The 24,551-nt window shown below is 43.3% G+C and overlaps 1 protein-coding gene across 1 annotated transcript in view; it reads right to left on the reverse strand.

Moving 5' to 3' along the window:
* Window positions 1-20,612, reverse strand: part of acss3 (acyl-CoA synthetase short chain family member 3) — a 44,317-nt gene extending 23,705 nt beyond the window's left edge. The window contains exons 1-8 of the mRNA XM_058416696.1: window positions 20,119-20,612; window positions 13,480-13,624; window positions 12,795-12,983; window positions 12,585-12,719; window positions 8,877-9,017; window positions 8,573-8,653; window positions 7,857-7,952; window positions 5,426-5,577 (exon numbers count right to left, since the gene is read on the reverse strand). Coding sequence (XP_058272679.1) covers window positions 5,426-5,577; window positions 7,857-7,952; window positions 8,573-8,653; window positions 8,877-9,017; window positions 12,585-12,719; window positions 12,795-12,983; window positions 13,480-13,624; window positions 20,119-20,489 — 1,310 coding nt within the window. The 5' untranslated portion in view covers window positions 20,490-20,612. The remainder of the gene's footprint in view (window positions 1-5,425; window positions 5,578-7,856; window positions 7,953-8,572; window positions 8,654-8,876; window positions 9,018-12,584; window positions 12,720-12,794; window positions 12,984-13,479; window positions 13,625-20,118) is intronic.
* Between the last annotated feature and the right edge of the window lie 3,939 nt (window positions 20,613-24,551).

The following is a 24,551-nucleotide window of genomic DNA, read 5'->3' on the forward strand; positions in this document are numbered from 1 at the left end:
CCTCTGCAGGACCAGTCTCTGTATGATGATAGTCCATTAGCTGAACACGCTCCTCTGATGTCAATGCAGATCTCCAGCGGTGTAGGAGCTGATTGACAACACGCAGGGACCGCAGTCCCATACGCGCTGCCAGGTCCTCTGCCCTCGACAAGTCCGACCCCACGATGTTCACAAGCTCCCAGAGTGTTACAATCCCTGAGGAGATGAGAGTTCTGGTCAGTGCAGGGACGGTCACACTGGAGATGTCCATTCGCCTGCCGTACACCAGAGGTTCCTCCAGCAGCCAGTGTAGTGTTCTGCAGCCCTTGTTCTGTTTCTTAAAACAGTTCCAAATTTTAAAAAGTCCACAGTAAAAGGCTGGTAATCCAGAAATGTCCAGCATTCTGGTGTCCATTAAAACAATGCTCTGTCCAGCCCCAGTCCTTGAACTGTTCGTAATAATCCACTGGCTGCTGCTCTCCATACTAAGTCTCTGGGTCCAGTGAGGAGCCTCTGGATGAACTGGAGGCGGAAGGCTGCGGCTCTGCTGGACAGCTGGACCAGCCCCTGTCCTCCTTCTTCTATGGGCAGGTGGAGAACACTCTGTGGAATCCAGTGTAGACCTTCCCAGAAGAAGTCCACCAGCAGGGCCTGGATGTTTGCTAGCAGGTTCGGCAGCAGATCCACGCATGCCAGCTTGTGCCAGAGGGACGACGCGGCGATGTTGTTGATGATCAGCATTCGTCCCCTGTAGGACAAGCTCTACAGAACCTTCCCAGTTTTTACTTAAAAACTCATTGTTCCCCAGGTAGACACCCAAATATTTAAAACCACCTCTTTTCCACGCTAAGCCTCCTGGTAGTGACGGTTGCCCACCTCCCCACTGCCCAACTAAAATGCTTCACTTTTAGCCCAGTTAACCTTTACAGAGGATAAAATCTGAAAGTCATTTAAAATATCAGTTAAAACATTGACATCATTTTGTGTGTTTATCATCACTACCAGATCATCTGCATAAGCTGATAAACATATTGAGGCATTAGCATGTGGAATATTAAAACCAGAGAGATTACTGCTTAACTTATTTAAAAGAGGTTCAATAGCTAGAGAGTACAACATTCCAGAGAGGGAACAGCCCTGCCTGATCCCTCTGTACACTCTAAAAGGAGCACATAAACCACCGTTAACCTTCAGTACACTCTCAATGTCACTGTACAACACCCTGATCATGGCTATAAAACCTGGGTTGAACCCAAAGGCTTCCAGCACCTTCCACAAATATTCATGTTCAACCCGGTCAAAAGCCTTTTCCTGATCTAGAGAAATCAGACCAGTCTTTAAGCCCAATAGCCTGGAGACGTCCAAAATGTCACGAATTAAATACACATTATCGAATATGGACCTATCAGGCACACAGTACGTCTGGTCCTGGTGAATGAGCTGCTCCATTACCTTAGTCAGTCTCGAGGCTAATGCTTTTGAGAGCAGCTTGCAGTCAGTGCACAGTAGTGAGACCGGGCGCCAGTTTTTCAGGTGGGTCAGGTCTCCCTTCTTCGGTAGCAGGGTCAGGACGGCCCTCCTGCAGCTCAACGGGAGTTCACCTCTCCGTACGCTGTCCCGTAGGACATCCAGCACGTCCTGCCCTATGACGGCCCAGAATGCCTTGTAGAACTCGACAGGGAGACCATCTATACCTGACGCCCGTCCATTCTCCATCCCCTGGAGAGCCTCATTTACCTCCTCCAGCGTGAGCTCCCTGTCCAGCTCTCTGGCCGCTCACTCAGAGAGCTTTGGCAGGTCCATGAGGAAGCTGTCCTCCACCGCTTGTGCCCCTGACCACTCACTGCTGTACAGCTTCAAGTAGAAGCTTACTGTCTGCTGGCGAATTTCAGTGGGCTCAGATAAGAGATCCCCTGATTCTGTTTGCACAGCATGTATGAATCCTTTCTGTCCATTCTTTTGCTCTAAACTAAAAAAGAACTTTGAAGGAGCTCTTCTTAGGAACATCTTAGCAGCGCTTTTAAAGCGTGAGCGGACCAGCGCCCCCTGTGCTGTAATGTCTAACAGGTCGTTCATTTTGGCTTTTTTATTTTTGAGGGCTTCAACATGCCCTCGATTTCCAGTGGCCTCCAAACGCTGGAGTTCCACTATTTCTATCTCCAGAGCTTTCAGAGATCTAACAATGTCTCTTGTGACATTGAGAGTGTACTGCTGACAAAAAACTTTTATTTGCATTTTAGTCACATCCCACCACAGCTGAAGTGAACTAAAAGCTGCCTTCTCAGATTTAAAACAATTCCATAAATAAATGACTCTTTAAAATTAGCATCTTCTAAAAGAGCAGTGTTAAAATGTCAGTAGGCTCTCTACTCTCTACCTACTGGAACAATAAAACAGTTAGTAAAAAACGTTAGCTGATGTTTAAAACCATAAAAAAGCGATCTAATCTCACCAGGGAGAGTGTGTTGTCTATGGCATGGGCCCACGTGTTTTCACTTTTAAAAGCCTCCCATTTAAAATCTCCTCAACTGAATAAGAACAAGGAATAAAACTGCGAGCAAAGAGCAAGGCGACTCCACCACTGAGTGTTGTGTTGTGACTTAAAATCACCAACCCATCCCACTCCTTCACCCAATCAGCAGCATTGCTGGTATCGCTGTGGGTTTCTTGCAGCATGGCAACGGCACTGTGCTTCTGCTTTAAAACTTCATACAGTTTAGCGCTCTTGATTTGCTCTCTTGCTCCATTAATATTTAAACTCGCAATATTAACTCCTTTCATTAAAATAAATAAAATAAATAAAATTAAACAGAGGGTAAAAACCACTCTACCATAAAAAAACACCACATCAGTCATCATCAGAGTTTTCTCTGTTCACTCTAGTTATCAGTTTCTTCAGAAAAATTTCAACATCAATAAAAGCTCCTTCTCTATTGAAAAATTTAACGTTGTGAATGAACTGCTTACGGTCCGGGAAAAACTCTTCTAATGCTACATTTTTCTGCCATTTGGTGTTCCTTAAAAACTCTTTAATATCATCTGCACTGTACACCACATTACTCTGTTCTTCCTGAAAATCGAACATTAAAACAGAGTCTGACATGCAGTCATCACTGTCTGATTCTCGTTCCTCCACCTTGTGTCCTTTATTGCCTGCTTTTTCCCGTCCCTTACCTTGCTTTTTCCTTTTATTTGGAACTTTAAAAACGGGCTCATCCACCATGTCCACGTCTCCCCCGTCCCCCTGCACTGGTGTAGTGTCCGGTGTTTCCGGGCGGTCGCTCTGCACCTCCATGCCTGCCTCTGCCAGCGCAGGCAGCTCCAGCACTGCTCCAGAACCCACTGAGCTCTTCTCAGTGGAGCACGGCTTCTCCCGGTCCGGTTGAGCTGAGCATGGCTCTTCCGCGGCCGGTTCGGCCGTGCATGGCTTTTCCGGGGCTGGCGTGGCTCCAGTGGGCTTCTGGGCTGCAGGCTGGGCTTGGGGCTCACTCTCTGTCGGGTCTGGTGCAGCGGCTCCGGGGCCCTTAGCAACCGGCCGAACTGTAGCCGCAGGGGGAACGACCCCAGCCGACTCAGCTGCGTCCTGCCCCGGTCGCTCAGAAACACCGGGGTCACTCTGCCTCTCAGGGCAGGCCCGAACAAGATGACCTGTTTTACCACACTTTTGACATCAGCATCAGAAGAGCCAAAAATGTTGTAATCGAACCCTTCAACAGTGAATTTATAAAACAGCATTCAGCTCCTCCACACCTTCTTTCAGAACCATAAACACCATTCTTCTAAAAGATGTGTTTCACCAGTGGGGACTTGCAACCAAGGGGGATTTTCTTAATGGGGAGACAAGTCGCCCGTAGCGAGACAGCTCTTTACATATAGCCTCGTCAGAAATAAAAGGAGGGACATCGGACAACATAATCTTCTTAGCTGAGGAACTGAGGGGAGAAAGCAGTATTTGCTCATTATTAATGAATGATATCAATGATACCCTTCTGCATCAGCTTTCTCACTTTATCAACATTATTCAAGAACACCACAATGGCACTGTTCATTCTGGAGGCAGAGACAATGTTCTCATACCCCACCATGTTACCGACTGCTAGACAACATCCCTCTACACTTGCTGGACACACAACACGGACACCGCGCCGGACACACAACACGGACACCGCGCCGGACACACAACACGGACACCGCGCCGGACACACAACACGGACACCGCGCCGGACACACAACACGGACACCGCGCCGGACACACAACACGGACACCGCGCCGGACACACAACACGGACACCGCGCCGGACACACAACACGGACACCGCGCCGGACACACAACACGGACACCGCGCCGGACACACAACACGGACACCGCGTCGGACACACAACACGGACACCGCGTCGGACACACAACACGGACACCGCGTCGGACACACAACACGGACACCGCGTCGGACACACAACACGGACACCGCGTCGGACACACAACACGGAAACCGCATCGGACACACAACACGGACACCGCGTCCGCATCGGACACACAACACGGACACCGCGTCGGACACACAACACGGACACCGCGTCCGCATCGGACACACAACACGGACACCGCGTCCGCATCGGACACACAACACGGACACCGCGTCCGCATCGGACACACAACACGGACACCGCGTCGGACACACAACACGGAAACCGCGTCGGACACACAACACGGACACCGCGTCCGCGTCGGACACACAACATGGACACTATGCCGGCGAGTCAAACTCTCACACAGCCTCGCGTTCGGATCCGCCATAACCACGCTTCACTGACGCACTACTCACACACACACCCGCGCACGCACTCACTCACGCACACAGTTATTATCTGCACACACACACACACACACAATAAATATATAAATATTCTGATATTTTAAACGGAAAATAATTGCACTTAGTGCCGAAAAAAATTGGCAAAGGGCCAACTGCTTTCACGCGCTCCACACTCGCCTCTCCAACGCGCAGGCGCAGAGAGAGAGAGAGAGAGCAAGCAGAAGGGTTACCTGGTAAAGGGATGTCTTAGGAAGGGGTGTGGTTGCCTTTTATGGGGGTGTGACTATATAGTGTGGGGGTGTGGTAACCTCTTGTGGGGGTGTATCATGTGTGTGGCAGTGTGGTTATCTGTAGAACGGGTGTGGTTACCTGGGGAATGGTTCACTGTTGTGGGTGTTTGATTATATGATGTTGGGGCAAGTAGAGGGGTTACCTGTTGAAGGGGTGTGGTTACCTCTTATGGGGGTGTGGTTACCTGTTGTGGGGGTATGGTTATCTCTTAGGTAGGGGTAATTGTACAGTCAGGGTAGGAAGTTATCTATAGAGGGAAGTTTAGGAGAAACCTGTATTTTGTGTAAGGGGGTGATCGTCTTGTGGAGGGGCGTGGTTACCAGGTATAAGGGCGGGGTTACCTTTTGAGTGCGTACTGTTTTCCGTACTCTGCGTGAGGGTCTTGTTGTCTGATCGCTCTGATGGCAGTGGGAGCTGTAAACACCGACGATGTACCATGTTCAGACATGACACGGAAAAACGCTCCGGGATCCGGAGTCCCCACGGGTTTACCCTAAACACACACACACACAAACACACACATGCGCACACACACACGCGCACACACACAAACACGCGCACACACACACACACAAACACGCATGCACGCACACACATAGTATACATGGTGTCAACAAGGGGCAAACTGGTGAAACAATAGTTTAAAAAATGTTAGTTAATTAATTTAATCAATTTATTAATTAAATAATTAATTAATGTATGTATTTATTCGTATATTTATTTATTTGAATATTTATTGATTAATTAATTTATTTGTATATTTATTAATTCACGTGCACTTTATATGCAGATTAATTTATTTTCTATTATTTACACTTCATGGCAGAACACTAAATATTTATCATCATCATTTTTAGGAATAAAAACTAGTCACACTCGTTGTTTTTAACAGAAGGTTATTTTCATCTTTTAATGTTTCTTTAATGTTTGTTTTAATGTTTCATGTAATTTAAGTTCAAGTAATTTAAGTATAAAGCATTTTCATAGTACTTTGTGTGTATTAAAGCAGTTAATATTCATGCGCTAGTTATCTAAATCACCTCAGTCATTAGCTGCCTAGCAACAGTGTTCTCACAACCTGATGGTGTAGCGCATTACCAGAAACAGAACAATCATATTACAGAAGAGAGAGAGAGAGGGAGAAAGTGTGTGTGTGTGTGTTTAATCAGAAAATGGACAGAAGGCTGTGTAATATCAATATTACATGAGAGTGAGACTGAGATTGTCAACGAGTACGATTTAATGAAAAGGTGGCAAATAAATTATCATCACCTGAGAAAGAGAGAGGGAGAGGGAGAGAGTGAGAGAGAGAGAGAGAGAGAGGGAGAGAGAGAGAGAGAAAGTGAGAGAGGAGAGAGAGAAAGTGAGAGAGAGAAAGTAAGAGAGAGAGAGAGAGAGAGAGAGAGAGAGAAAGTAAGAGAGAGAGAGAGAGAAAGTAAGAGAGAGGGAGAGGGAGAGAGTGAGAGAGAGAGAGAGAGAGAGAGAGAGAGGGAGAGAGAGAGAAAGTGAGAGAGGAGAGAGAGAAAGTGAGAGAGAGAGAGAGAGAGAGAGAAAGTGAGAGAGAGAGAGAGAGAAAGTAGAGAGAGAGAGAGAGAGAGAGAGAGAGAGAGAGAAAGTGAGAGAGTAAGAGAGAGAGAGAAAGTAAAGAGAGAGAGAGAGAGAAAGTAAGAGAGAGAGAGAGAGAAAGTAGAGAGAGAGAGAGAGAAAGTAAGAGAGAGAGAGAGAGAGAGAGAGAGAGAGAGAGAAAGTGAGAGAGGAGAGAGAGAAAGTAAGAGAGAGGGAGAGGGAGAGAGAGAGAGAGAGAGAGAGAGCGAGAGAGAGAGAGAGAGAGAGAGAGGGAGAGAGAAAGTGAGAGAAAGTGAGAGAGGAGAGAGAGAAAGTGAGAGAGAGAGAGAGAGAGAGAGAGAGAGAGAGAGAGAGAGAGAGAGAGAGAGAGAAAGTGAGAGAGGAGAGAGAGAAAGTAAGAGAGAGAGAGAGAGAGAGAGAGAGAGAGAGAGAAAGTGAGAGAGGAGAGAGAGAAAGTAAGAGAGAGAGAGAGAAAGTAAGAGAGAGAGAGAGAGAAAGTAAGAGAGAGAGAGAGAGAAAGTAAGAGAGAGAGAGAGAGAGAGAGAGAGAGAGAAAGTGAGAGAGGAGAGAAAGTGAGAGAGAGAGAGAGAGAAAGTAAGAGAGAGGAGAGAGGGAGAGAGAGAGAGAGAGAGAGAGAGAGAGAGAGAGAGAGAGAGAAAGTGAGAGAGAAAGTGAGAGAGGAGAGAGAAAGTAAGAGAGAGAGAGAGAGAAAGAGAGAGAGAGAGAGAGAAAGAGAGAGAGAGAGAGAGAAAGTGAGAGAGGAGAGAGAGAAAGTAAGAGAGAGAGAGAGAGAAAGTAAGAGAGAGAGAGAGAGAGAGAGAAAGTAAGAGAGAGAGAGAGAGCGAGAGAGAGAAAGTGAGAGAAAGTGAGAGAGAGAGAGAGAAAGTGAGAGAGGAGAGAAAGTAAGAGAGAGAGAGAGAGAGAGAATAAAAGACTAATAAAAGTTGAAATTTGTGCTCATTTCTTGTGAAACTTCTGCTGCTGTTATCCTGAGCTGTGTTCCTATTAAAATGACCACTGAGGGAGCAAAATACGTGTATAAAGAGTCTCAGCATTTCTGAATTTAATTAATGAATTAAGTATGAAAATTCGTTTTTCTTTTGTTTATATGTGCACAGACCAGGACGGTCGCTCTTCACCTGCTGAGAGAGAGCAGGAGCCGTGTGAAGTTCAAACAAACAAACACACACACACACACACACACACCTCATACAGCACGGTGGTGTTGCCATGGAGAAGAGGACCGTAGCAGATGTAGGAGTGTCCGACGACCCAACCCAAATCCGACGCAGCCCACCAGACCTGACAGAGAGCCGCGACAGAATTAAGAGAAGGGTTCAGGAGAAAACCGCAGCACTGTGTGGAAACTAAAACTAGCATGAAAACATCATCGATCTGTTACTCCTTTATCTACAGCTAACATTAACAAACCACAAGATTTTAACAAATATTTATATATAGTAAATAATATTTATATAACAAAAAAATATATTATATTATATATATATATATAAAAAACAAACAACATTTTTTTTAAATAAATAAATAATAAAAGATACATTTAAAAAAATTACATAATATTTAATATTAAATAATTATTTGTCAAATATGATGCCTTGAGGTTAGCTAGCTAGATCACCTGGTTAGCTAACATTAGCATAACTGAATATGTGCAGATTGTCTAATTTTTCTGGAATTTTTAGCTTGCTAGCTTCCTGCTAGAGATTACAAGACATTGACCTTCACAGTGACGTGAACGTGAGTGTCTACAGCGTCAGCTGCTTATCTTTACACACTAGTTCAGCTTACAGCATGCTAGTCACACCCAGACGCTCTTACTTACGCTAACTGAAAAAGAGTTAATGAATATAAAAAACGGAAAAAGTACAGCAGGATGTGTGAGTGAGAAACTAAAGACTCACCTCACCAGGGTTCAGACCATAAATGTTGGACATGGTCCAGTTCAACATCACCGCATAGCCTCCGGTATCCCTCACAACACCCTACAAGAGAATATTTGTATGTGGTGTTAGCAAAGAAAGATGGAGAGCTAGTTCTAACAGGTGATTAGCTAATGGACATAGCAGCAGTTATGTCTTGCCTCTAGCTTTCTCCAGGCTTCAGGAGTGCATCAATACTGCAAGAACTCTAACTTCTACAGCTCTGAGTGAGTGTGTGTGTGTGTGTGTGTGTGTGAGTGTGTGTGTGTGTGTGTGTGTGTTGTACCTTTGGTGTGCCGGTGGTCCCTGAAGTGTACAGGACGTAAAGAGGATGGTGAGCAGGAACAGACACGCAGTCGTGAGGACGAGCTGAAGACATTTCCTCGTCCCAGTCCAGGCTCAGCTCCGGGTGTGTGTACACTTTCCCCTACATCCAAAACATCACACACAGACAGTGATATATATTTACATGAATTCGGCTTAATTTTCAGGTATAGCGAGATATGGGGCATGGAAACTCAGGAACTGAGCAGGAACTGGAGAACATACAGTCCAAACAGCACAGTTACTAACTAATAAACCATGGAGAGAAGCCACATACGGAATCCCTCAAGGTTCAGTACTTGGTCTCATGTACTTTGTCTGTCAGATCTATTTAATGGTTCATTTTTACTTTTGGACTTTGGGAAAACTGCAGAATGCCAAGGAAAGGTGCAGTATTTAAATTCTTCAGTCTTAAATTTTCACCTGATTGAAACCATTTAACACAGACCAGTAACTTCCAGTAGCCATGGGATCTACACGACAGGCTCGAGAGAACAAGGAAACCAAATGGCGCACTAGGAACCAGGCAACAGAGTTAACACTGGGGACCAGGAAACACAATGGGAACTAAAGTACAGGGGACCCGAGGATCTTCCTGAGTAAACATGTTACTGGGAAACATCCTGGGCTCTAAATACTATGGAAGAAGAGCCAATGGGAATTAATGTACAAGGAAGCCAGGGAAGACAATAGGAAGTAATGATTAGTGGGAATTATTACTGGAACTGAAGATCTCCATCGTTAGGGAAGACACTAGGTGCATTCACATGGACACTTTTTAATCAGATCGGACTGAATTCAATCGGACTGACGAATCCGATCGCAGCGTTTACATGAACGCGGTATAAAGTAATCAGATTGTTATGTGCGTTTACATGACACATGATTAGAATCGGATTTGATCTTTTGACATGCGCACAGTCCACAAAAACAGGATTCCCGCCGTTTTGCTTAGTGCCCGCCATTTTACATACGACAACATCCATACGTCATTCGTATCATCATCCGTACGTCATACGTCATTCGTATCATCATCCGTACGTCATACGTCATTCGTATCATCATCCGTACGTCATACGTCATTCGTATCATCATCCGTACGTCATACGTCATTCGTATCATCATCCGTACATCATACGTCATTCGTATCATCATCCGTACGACATCCATCCATCCGATTGCATGACATATTTTTAAATCTGATTGTGCTTCTAGTCCTGTTACCATCGGATTACAAGTGTCCATGTAAACGCACCTAATGAGACGTAGAAAACAGTGAACTGGGAGCTCAGGGAACACACTGTATATGACACTGGGCAGTACAGAGCTTAATGGAGGATGTTGTGGGTTAGTGGTTAAGGTGTTGGGCTCCTGATCAGAAGGTTGTGAGTTTGAATCCAAGGTTCCACCACCCAAGCTACCACCACTGGGCCCTTGAGCAAGACCCTTAACCCTCAATTGCTCAGTTGTATAAAAAAAAAAGAGATTAATTGTAAGTCGCTCTGGATAAGGGCGTCTGCCAAATACCAGCAATGAAAGTGGAGATAATGGAAACTAAGGCAGAATGTTCAGAAACGTTGAAATATTCAGAACAGCCCTGAACTTTTCAGTGCTGATGTATAGCAGGCGCTAATATCCACACCTTCTGAAGTTTTTGTGTCATTTTGGTGTTGTTAGATTACTGTAAGTTTAATAAGATGCTGTTAGTTTCATCATTACAGCAGGCTTTTTGTGTTAGTTCGTGTTCACCATCTTCACCAGGCGTGTTACGGTGCCGATGACGGAGTGAGAGTGTTGTGTAACAATGCCATATTGTCATGTTTCTTCCTCAACAATGCTGCAGTATAAAATGAACTGGGTTACCAGAGAAACAGCAGGAACTATTTAACATTAAAGAGCATTCCAAGCTACCGAAATTTTATCTGTATTGAAAAACCTACTCCAACACCCCTACGTGCCAAACTCAGCTTTTCTGCCCTTCACCTCCTAAGGAATTTGCTCTGATAGTTTCCATGACAACACAGGAAGCAGCTGTTTGTGTGTTTGTTGTCAGTGGTGTAATTACTGCATAACCTGTTTGATGCTGCATCAACATGTAATCTGTGATTCAACCGAAACGAAAATAACATTTCGGAGTATGGAAACCTCGCGTGCTCGGGATCTCCGGGAGATACTTCAGCTTATCCCGAGTATATTGTCCCAAGTTACCGAGGTCCTTCGAGAAAGAAACAACAGTAGAAGGACGCTGCGGGTGCGAGGGAGGAGTGCGGAGGATACGGACGAGTAGATGAAATACGTAGCAGCAGTGTGTGGAATTCAGATTACTCTGAGAGGAACACGGGGTTCCACTCGAGACGGTGGTGTTAATAACAGTGCAGTCACACAGCTGAGCAATTTAAATGAAGAATAGACAGAATGTCACCCAGGGAAGATTATTATAGACAACAGACACAGACACAGCCATCCATCCAGATCATCCAGGAAGAGGTGTGTGGAGTGAAGGGATGTGAAAAATAACACTTTTCTCTTATCAGGGTTCAGCAAGATGAAGAACATTGTCAGTGAAATACTGTACACAAGAGCTGACAGGGAGCACCTATGATGCCCTGATAGGCGCAAACTGATTTTTAGATATTTATTTGAGACAAAAGGGGATTTTTTTATTATTATTTCTCAAATTTCCATGGAAATCATTTTAGGAAATGGTCATTGCATTCCAGTTCACATGATTTATGAGCATGATAACTGGACAATGGCAGGCTGTAACCAAACTGTGGACCCTCTGGCTCTGAATCCTGAACCCCAAATTTGAGAAGCATTGATTTAACTTATTCAAATATGTTTACACTAACGTTCTGGTTACAGTGGCATTTTGAGCAGGAATGAACTGTATCACATATTAGACTTTAACCCAATCATGTGTTATTGCTTAATTAATAACCTGTAGCCATGAGGCCTCGGACTGCAGCGTTAGCAGAACAGAAGTAGGGATTAAACTTCATCAGAAATGAAATCTGACAGCTGGGGAAAGCACACACACACACACACACATACATACACACACACACTAAACTCAGTGACCTGGAGAGATCTAGTTAGATGTACCTCATGATAGCAGGAACTCCAGCTAGAAATGGTGCTCCAAGAATCAGTAAATTACAGCTTACAGAGAAATTCTGTCAGGTGTGAGTGAATGGTCTGACCGAGTGGAATGAAACGAGTCAGGATGCAATTATAGATTAGCGTCAGGGACAAGGAGTGAAGAGCACTACAGGAGGACAAAAAATCATGAAAATGTACAATGACAGGATACTGGAGGAACAGGCAAGCGGCAACAGGAGACGGAGAGTTTGAGGTTTTGGTTTTGTGATAAAGCCACAGGCAGCTAGAACATTTACAGTGGCTTAGCACTTCAGCTGTAGAGAGGGATCATCTAGCAGAAACAAATGAATCAAGTAAAGCAAGCTGGCAGCCTAACAATGCCATCGCTATCTGCTGCCAGGATCTCAGACGTAGCAGGCAGTTAGCATCTCCAAACAAACATGTTTTACTTCCTTGTGAATGTTTATGTGTTTAAGGAAAAGCAGCCTGGTCCTAGATTTGCAGGACAGTGAGGATCTCAGCAGTGTAGAATTTACAGCTCGTGTTTTTCAGGTAGTGAGCTTCTCACCATGCCTGGTCGACTGTAGATGAGGACTTTGTGAGGTTTGTGGCTACTCAGCTCCAGAGCTTTCTCCACCAGAGGAATGTAGTCCACCCTCCGACCCGGCTCGATCCCGAACGACGCCGTCACCAGCAATTTAGGCTGGAAAAAATATTAAAGTTAGCGCCAAAGAAGGTTATTTAAGCTAAGGGTAAGTTTGTGGAAAGCTTAGGTCACCTTAGCGTGATCGATACGGACGGAGAGTTCTTTAGAGGCAAAGCCACCGAAGATAAGGCTGTGAGGAGCTCCGATACGAGCGCAGGCTAGCATGGTGATCATGGCCTGAGGGACCATGGGCATGTAGATCACCACCATGTCACCTTTCTTCACACCTTGCTTTACCAAAACACCTGCCAGCTTAGACACCTACACACACACACACACACACACACACACACACACCAAAGTGTTCTAATAAACATCCAGCAAAGTTTCAATAAAATGATAAAGCAGCAACTAAACTTGTGGATCAAATCCACACAAAGGGGTGTGGCTGTTTGATTGACAGCTTTCCATCTGAGACGTCTAGAGTTCAGTTACTAAGGCTAGTTTTCTCTAGGATAGATTATCCATTGCTAGCTCACTAGATTAGCTTTTGATTCTTAGCGTTGTGAAGCTATGCTATCTTTTACACACTCAGTCAGGTTTTGCTTTGGCCTAGCTTTTGCTAACCTAGCATACGTAGGTTTGATCTGATATTAGCCATGCTCACAATAGATAAAAATTGTATTAATTTCTAAAAGTTTATATATACATATAATATATATATATATTTACGTCTATTTTTTAAAAACTCTGAGATCTTCACTCCAAGATCTACATAAAAAATGTTGGTATTAATAGCAGAGCAGTGAGGTGTGACCTGGTCCAGCAGCTCTCTGTAACTGATGCTCTGCTTAGACTGAGTAACAGGACTGTCGTGGATGACGGCCGTCTGATCTCCTCTCCCGGCTTCAACATGACGATCCACAGCGTTGTAGCACATGTTCAGCTCTCCTCCTACAAACCTGGAACAGACACGGTGACACGGGATCTCAAACGGTCTGCTCTGTCACTGTCCATCACTCTGCTGTCGAATGACCCGTGTGTACAAACACTTCAGCATTTCTGCTTCCAGATCTTCAGTATAATGTCACTGGAAATATTTTACATCTTTGGTCATCTTTGCTCTGAATAAATAAACGTTTATGAAGAGACTCCTGGTCCTGAGGGCATGCTGCCAATTCCTGATTCTGATTGGTCAGAAGTCAACCAATAAATAATTAAATAAATAAATAAATAATATGTGCATGCCTTTGTGGATTAAAATTCTACTTACAACCAAATTACTGCAACCACCCAATTTAGAATTCTACTACAACCACTACACTACACCAATGACACTACACTACCACCATACTACACTACAACACTACTCTACTACACTACCACCATTACACTACACTACAACACTATTCTACCACCATTACACTACACCCATTACACTACACTACTCTACTACACTACCACCATTACACTACACTACAACACTATTCTACCACCATTACACTACACCCATTACACTACACTACTCTACTACACTACCACCATTACACTACACTACAACACTATTCTACCACCATTACACTACACCCATTACACTACACTACCACCATTATACTACACTATAACACTATTCTACCACCACTACACTACACTACAACACTATTCTACACCCATTACACTACACTACAACACTATTCTACCACCATTACACTACACCCATTACACTACACTACCACCATTATACTACACTACAACACTATTCTACCACCACTACACTACACTACAACACTATTCTACACCCATTACACTACACTACAACACTATTCTACCACCATTACACTACACCCATTACACTACACTACTCTACTACACTACCACCATTACACTACACTACAACACTATTCTACCACCATTACACTACACCCATTACACTACACTACTCTACTACACTACCACCATTACACTACACTACAACACTATTCTACCACCATTACACTACACCCATTACACTACACTACTCTACTACACTACCACCATTACACTACACTACAACACTATTCTACCACCATTACACTACACCCATTACACTACACTACCACCATTATACTACACTACAACACTATTCTACCACCACTACACTACACTACAACACTATTCTACACCCATTACACTACACTACAACACTATTCTACCACCATTACACTACACCCATTACACTACACTACCACCATTATACTACACTACAACACTATTCTACCACCACTACACTACACTACAACACTATTCTACACCCATTACACTACACTACAACACTATTCTACCACCATTACACTACACCCATTACACTACACTACCACCATTATACTACACTACAACACTATTCTACCACCACTACACTACACTACAACACTATTCTACACCCATTACACTACACTACAACACTATTCTACCACCATTACACTACACCCATTACACTACACTACTCTACTACACTACCACCATTACACTACACTACAACACTATTCTACCACCACTACACTACACCCATTACACTACACTACAACACTATTCTACCACCATTACACTACACCCATTACACTACACTACTCTACTACACTACCACCATTACACTACACTACAACACTATTCTACCACCACTACACTACACCCATTACACTACACTACTCTACTACACTGCTCTACCACCATTACACTACACTACAACACTATTCTACCACCACTACACTACACCCATTACACTACACTACTCTACTACACTGCTCTACCACCATTACACTACACTACAACACTATTCTACCACCATTACACTACACCCATTACACTACACTACTACACTGCTCTACCACCATTACACTACACTACAACACTATTCTACCACCATTACACTACACCCATTACACTACACTACTCTACTACACTACCACCATTACACTACACTACAACACTATTCTACCACCATTACACTACACCCATTACACTACACTACTACACTGCTCTACCACCATTACACTACACTACAACACTATTCTACCACCATTACACTACACCCATTACACTACACTACTACACTGCTCTACCACCATTACACTACACTACTACACTACTCTACCACCATTACACTACACTACTATTCTACCACCACTACACTACACCCATTACACTACACTACTACACTACTCTACCACCATTACACTACACTACAACACTATTCTACCACCATTACACTACACCCATTACACTACACTACTACACTACTCTACCACCACTACACTACTCTACTACACTGCTCTACCACCATTACACTACACTACAACACTATTCTACCACCATTACACTACACCCATTACACTACACTACTACACTGCTCTACCACCATTACACTACACTACTACACTACTCTACCACCATTACACTACACTACTATTCTACCACCACTACACTACACCCATTACACTACACTACTACACTACTCTACCACCATTACACTACACTACAACACTATTCTACCACCATTACACTACACTACTATACTATTCTACCACCATTACACTACACTACTACACTACTCTACCACCATTACACTACACTACTATTCTACCACCACTACACTACAACACTACTCTACCACCATTACACTACACTACTATTCTACCACCACTACACTACAACACTACTCTACCACCATTACACTACACTACAACACTATTCTACCACCATTACACTACACTACAACACTATTCTACCACCATTACACTACACTACAACACTATTCTACCACCACTACACTACACTACAACACTATTCTACCACCATTACACTACACTACAACACTATTCTACGACCATTACTCTACACTACAACACTATTCTACCACCACTACACTACACCACTACACTACTCTACCACCATTACACTACACCACAACACTATTCTACCACCATTACACTACACTACAACACTATTCTACCACCACTACACTACACTACAACACTATTCTACCACCATTACACTACACTACAACACTATTCTACGACCATTACACTACACTACAACACTATTCTACCACCATTACACTACACCACAACACTATTCTACCACCATTACACTACACTACAACACTATTCTACGACCATTACACTACACTACAACACTATTCTACCACCATTACACTACACTACAACACTATTCTACGACCATTACACTACACTACAACACTATTCTACCACCATTACACTACACTACAACACTATTCTACGACCATTACACTACACTACAACACTATTCTACCACCATTACACTACACTACAACACTATTCTACGACCATTACACTACACTACAACACTATTCTACCACCATTACACTACACCACAACACTATTCTACCACCATTACACTACACTACAACACTATTCTACCACCACTACACTACACTACAACACTATTCTACCACCATTACACTACACTACAACACTATTCTACGACCATTACTCTACACTACAACACTATTCTACCACCACTACACTACACCACTACACTACTCTACCACCATTACACTACACTATTACACTATTCTACCACCATTATACTACACTACAACACTATTCTACCACCACTACACTACACTACTACACTATTCTACCACCATTACACTACACCCATTACACTACACTACTCTACTACACTACCACCATTACACTACACTACAACACTATTCTACCACCACTACACTACACCCATTACACTACACTACTCTACTACACTACCACCATTACACTACACTACAACACTATTCTACCACCACTACACTACACTACTACACTATTCTACCACCATTACACTACACCCATTACACTACACTACTCTACCACCATTACACTACACTACAACACTATTCTACCACCACTACACTACACCCATTACACTACACTACTCTACTACACTACCACCATTACACTACACTACTCTACTACACTACCACCATTACACTACACCCATTACACTACCACCATTACACTACACCCATTACACTGCACCCATTACACTACACTACTCTACTACACTACCACCATTACACTACACCCATTACACTGCACCCATTACACTACACCCATTACACTACACTACTCTACTACACTACACCCATTACACTACACTACAACACTATTCTACCACCATTACACTACACCCATTACACTACACTACTCTACTACACTACCACCATTACACTACACTACAACACTATTCTACCACCATTACACTACACCCATTACACTACACTACTCTACTACACTACCACCATTACACTACACTACAACACTATTCTACCACCATTACACTACACCCATTACACTACACTACTCTACTACACTACCACCATTACACTACACTACAACACTATTCTACCACCATTACACTACACCCATTACACTACACTACTCTACTACACTACCACCATTACACTACACTACAACACTATTCTACCACCATTACACTACACCCATTACACTACACTACTCTACTACACTACCACCATTACACTACACTACAACACTATTCTACCACCACTACACTACACCCATTACACTACACTACTCTACCACCATTACACTACACCCATTACACTACACTACAACACTACTCTACCACCATTACACTACACCCATTACACTACACTACTCTACCACCATTACACTACACTACAACACTATTCTACCACCACTACACTACACCCATTACACTACACTACTCTACTACACTACCACCATTACACTACACCCATTACACTACACTACTCTACTACACTACCACCATTACACTGCACCCATTACACTGCACCCATTACACTACACCCATTACACTACACTACAACACTATTCTACCACCATTACACTACACCCATTACACTACACTACTCTACTACACTACCACCATTACACTACACTACAACACTATTCTACCACCATTACACTACACCCATTACACTACACTACTCTACTACACTACCACCATTACACTACACCCATTACACTACACCCATTACACTACACCCATTACACTACACTACTCTACTACACTACCACCATTACACTACACCCATTACACTACACTACTCTACTACACTACCACCATTACACTACACCCATTACACTACACTACTCTACTACACTACCACCATTACACTACACTACAACACTATTCTACCACCATTACACTACACCCATTACACTACACTACTCTACTACACTACCACCATTACACTACACCCATTACACTACACCCATTACACTACACTACTCTACTACACTACCACCATTACACTACACCCATTACACTACACTACTCTACTACACTACCACCATTACACTACACCCATTACACTACACTACTCTACTACACTACCACCATTACACTACACTACAACACTATTCTACCACCATTACACTACACCCATTACACTACACTACTCTACTACACTACCACCATTACACTACACCCATTACACTACACCCATTACACTACACTACTCTACTACACTACCACCATTACACTACACCCATTACACTACACCCATTACACTACACCACTCTACTACACTACCACCATTACACTACACCCATTACACTACACTACTCTACTACACTACCACCATTACACTACACCCATTACACTACACTACTCTACTACACTACCACCATTACACTACACTACAACACTATTCTACCACCATTACACTACACCCATTACACTACACCCATTACACTACACCCATTACACTACACTACTCTACTACACTACCACCATTACACTACACTACAACACTATTCTACCACCATTACACTACACCCATTACACTACACCCATTACACTACACCCATTACACTACACCCATTACACTACACTACTCTACTACACTACCACCATTACACTACACCCATTACACTACACTACTACACGTGACACTGTATTTGACCAGCTTGGATCACTTAGCCGAGTGACTTTAAATTAAAAATGCCCGGATGTGAGTGAGCGTTCTGATTGGTCCGAATGGCCGCGTTGCTTTTTGGGAATAGTAGTTGGCGAAAACGGACTACAAAAAACGACCGCGTTGTTATTTCTTTACATTTACGAAACACATCGAGAAATCAAACAACAAACAAATTTTCAGACCAAGGCGACTCCATGAAACTTTTAGTTTGAGTTTAGAGAAACGTTTTAAAAAAAACTTCAGAGTAACGGTCTAAAGTCTAACGTCCAATCAGAATTTACTTCCGGCATCCCAGCGAAGGTGTGGCCACGCCCTTCTGTTGTTTTCGACTCAAACATTCCGATATCTTGCAGTTAGCATGTGATGCTTTACCGCATTCTTATTGTATTGTTTACATTTTTAAAAAGTACGTAATGTTATGGAATGGTCAATAAAGTCGCTTGTTTTTACCATTTTGGAAACACTTTATCCGAACAGTCCAATGTTTTAGTCCATCTGTGAAACCAGGATATGTCCAGTCCAGCTTCAGTCCAGAAAAGTTCCGGGTTTTCTCGAGCTCTAATAAAAGCTTCATTATAAACATTCAGGCTGGAATATGAGCGTGCAAAGTGAGCGTTTTTCTCCAAATTCCTCGGTTTAATCCACCTGTGCTGCACTTTCACCCCAAACTGTGATGCACCACATCGTCCATATGCTCCGAGTGTACTTAAAGTTGTGCACGTGAAGCGGCTGACCATGACCATGACCATCCTGCTGTTTAAAGTCTTCTCCTTCACTATACACACGGGTTTAGTGAAGATCCCGGTTCTTAGCCACCACATTAAAGAGGAACTCTGGGTTGCAGGTGAAGGAGATGTAGTCTGTCTGCTGAGCAGGAGAAAGTGGTTTCATGGAGAATATGGCTGATGTGTGAGAGAGACTTGAGGAGACATCCAGAGGCCAGTGTGAGAAAAACCTCACCATGAACTCTGAACTGGATATAAAACCTCATAAAGTCTCACACACACACACATATACAAGTTTTATGTGCTGTCTGTAAAGGTTTATTGATCTTCCAATGAAAGTATATCGTGATACCAGTTTAAAATGGTGTGTTTCCTGGGTTTAACACTTTAATACATCAATACTTCCCTTGTTTTTTTTCTGCATGATTTCACATCACTGTGTCCTTCCACTGACTGGAGAAGTGACCACAGGACACAAGATTAAACATAACTATAAACAGATGAAAATCTTGCTGTTGTGGAAAAATATTCAGCTTTAGAGTTCATCACACCTTCACGTCTCTCAGTATTTTACCACACTGTGTGTGTGTGTGTGTGTGTGTGTGTAAGGAAGGAAGTGTTCAAATGTAGGGCTGAAGTAAAGCTGCTGATTGGTCAGCTTCTGTAACGGTATTTGTGACATCATCAGCTGTGGGTGTGAACAGCTGAGAGAGAGTAAACACCTCACCCTGACCTCAGCACAGAGAGGGGAGGGGGAGGGGGGGGGGGTGGATGAGTTGTGAGTGTTTAAGCACTTTTCCTGTGCGTTTATCTCCGTCACCCAGCAGCTGAAAGTAATTACCCCCCCTCTGTGCTGACTCCGCACACACATGCCCTGACTTCCCCTCATGCCCCCCGCTGCACACGCCCCCGGAGCTGTTCATCACTCTGCGTCTGGTCATTTACAGACGCTACGCTATGATCTCCGCCTGCATCTGTGTTCATGATGCTAAGGGAGATGGAGGCAGTCTCTCTACATCAGTCTCTCTACCTCAGTTTATCTACCTCAGTTTCTCTAACTCTTTTTTCTCTGCCTCATTTTATCTATCGCAGTCTCTCTACCTTCAGTTTCTCTGCCTCAGTCTCTCTACCTCTATTTATCTACCTCAGTTTCTCTGCCTCAGTCTCTCTCCCTCAATTTATCTACCTCAGTTTCTCTACCTCAGTGTCTCTACCCCAGTTTCTCTGCCTCAGTTTCTCTACCCCACTTTCTCCACCCCACTTTCTTTTCTCTACCTCACAGATCTCAGTGATGTAATCTGTCAGTTTGTGGGTGGAGCTAAAGCTGTATATGATAATTTAGGAGGAGGAGGAGCTTGACGTGTTTAAGGTGATGTTCTGATTTGATTCTGATCTTGTTCTACCTCAGTCTGATGTTGATTAAATACACAGCTAGGCCTGTTGAGGTAGGATTTTATTTTAAGGGCAGAGCTTTACCTACTACTCCAAAATGTACATTTAACTAAGGGGTGGAGCTAGGCCTAATAGAATCTTATTTTAATTAGTGGTGGGTTGGGTTGGGGCAAAGCTAGACCTGCTTAGGTGAGGTTTAGATATAGGAGCTAGGCCTATTAAAGGCAATATTTTTATTTGGGGGCGGAGCTAGTCTTGTTAAAGATTTTGATTTGGGCAGGGCTAGGCCTATTGAAGATTATTTGGGGACAGGGCCGGATATATTTAAGATTACATTTTAATTTAGGGTGGGGCTAGCCCTATTAAAGGTGATGTTTTAATTTGTGGGTGGAGCTAAACCTAGCAAAGATGATATTTCAATTTGTGTGTGGGGCTAAACCCAGTAATAGTGACATTTTAATATGTGGGTGGGGCTAAGTCTGTTAAAGGTGACATTTAAATTTGTGGGTGGGGTTAAACCTGTGAAAGATGATTTGTGGGCCTGGTTACACCTGTTAAATTTTTTTGGGGGCGGGACAAGAGCTAGTAAAAATGGTAATTTAATTTGAGGGATGGTTACATCTACAAAAGGGGCGGGGATAGTCCATTCATTTTTGGGGAAGAATAAAGGTGCTGTTTTGGGGAAATTGTAACTTTTGCTGAAATCATGAGCGCTTTTTATAAGCCTAAAGTTTCTAATCACACAATTAAAAGGCGAATAATCTCCATCCATTCTGCCTCATTGTCTCTCTCTCTCTCATTCTCTTTCTCATTCTCTCTCTCTCTCTCTGTCTCTCTCTCATTGTCTTTCTCTCTCTCTCTATCTCTCTCTCACTCTGTCTCTCTCAGTTATTGTCTTCCTCTGTCTCTCTCTTGCTCCCTGTCTGTATCTCTCTCTCCACCTGTCTTCTCTCGCTGTGTGACAGTGCAGATGGTGTTTGGCAGTGTGAGGACGTTTCTGTCACACATCCTCTGAGTGAGTGTGTGTGTGTGTGTGTGTATAGTCTCCATCACAAGGAGCTCATTACTTCAGCGCTGTATGGAATCTAAAGCAGGAACACTGCTATGTGACGTGACGAGTGTACAATTAAAGCTGATGATCACACTGAGGAGGTGATTAATGAGAAAATCATTCAAATGCACGACGCTGCTCTTCTCCACAGACTTCATCCTGTTTATAAACTTCCTTCTGTCAGAAGCCTCTATTAAACACAGCTGCAGGAAACTGTGGCAGACCAGAGCCTTGAGAATCGCACCACAGCGCAGTCTCTGAAGGTGTTGATGAATTTTCTAGAGCAGCATCTCTGACAGTAGTGTAGCTGGTTCTGATGTCGTGTCGTTTCTATAGTAACAGCTCCTTCATGGGGGCGTGTCCAGCCGACACTCCACATAAACCAATTTTTTGATGTTTTCTTGAAGTAAGGAGATGTTTATTTTACATTTAGGGAAGGAGTCTAACACACACACATACACACTTGCCAGGAAGTAGACGGCATGTGCAGCAGCAGCCCTCAGGAAGGAGGAACGAACAGAATCTGTTCTGTCTGAGCAAATCTGTTTATCGGCTAATCCGAGTTTCTGCACCCTGAAGAACACTCCACTTCTCCCTGACTTCAAACACAAAGATCTCCACGTCTCTAGTATCCAATACGAAGGCTTGTCTGGGGATATATTTATACTGAGATGAAGATATAACCTGAATAGATATAAATAGAGCACTCAGAGCAGCAGGAGTTCAGATATCAAGACGTCGGTTTACTGAGCAGAAGATCAGGAGTTCTCCTGGACCCCTGAGCGAGATCCTTCACCCTCAGCTGCTCAGAGGTATGCATGAGATAAATGTACATCACTCTGGATAAGAGATTAGGGCGTCTGCCAAGTGACAGACGTGCTAAATGAAGGAGAAGAGAGTGGGACAGATCAGAGGTGTGAGAAAAATTCTAGGTTTTTTTATTTATTCCTCAGGGTCTGAAGAACATTTGTCCAATCCTCACCAACATCTAGACACACAAACAACCTCAGGGAACAGCCATGAAACATTTTTTTCCTTTCTTTAAAACTGAACTAACTTTTAGAAAGAAACATGGTGTGAAAAAGTAAGTGCACCTTATAGTTCAGTCAGAAGCATCTTTAGAACCAGAAACTGTAGTAAATGTTCTCTGTAGGAGTTTATCAGCTTCTCACTTCTTTCCAGAGAAAGAACATTGTGTTAAAACCTCGCCTCAGCTCAGTGATGTTACTGATGTTCTCTTTAGATCCCAGTACAGCATCTGAACATGGTTAAGGTCTGGGCTTTGACTTGGCCATTTCAGCACCTTCATCTTTTTCTTCTTCTTCTTTATCCATTCAGATGTTGATGTGATGTGTTTTAGGATCATTGTTCTGTCACATGTCTGAATTTTAGCCCAGATTAATCTGCAGGACAGATGGCTTCAAGAATATTCTAGTATAAAGTGAAGTTTACTGTTGTCTTGATGATGATGATGATGATGTTCCAGGTCCTTCACAGCAACAAAGCAAGCCCTGATCTTCACTCCTCCTCCACCTGCTCCACAGTTGGATTGAGGTGACACTCCTTGATGGCTTTGTGCATGATGACCAAACATCTCCACTTCTTCTGGAACTTCCGTGGTTGCAGTTTTGCAAATCTAAGTGCTCCATATACTTTTTGGAGAGAAGAAACTATTTCCTTCCCACTCTTCCATGAAAGCTGTACTTGTTTAGTCT

This window comes from Hemibagrus wyckioides, linkage group LG19, assembly GCF_019097595.1.
Source record: "Hemibagrus wyckioides isolate EC202008001 linkage group LG19, SWU_Hwy_1.0, whole genome shotgun sequence".
In the NCBI taxonomy this organism is placed as follows: Eukaryota; Metazoa; Chordata; class Actinopteri; order Siluriformes; family Bagridae; genus Hemibagrus; species Hemibagrus wyckioides.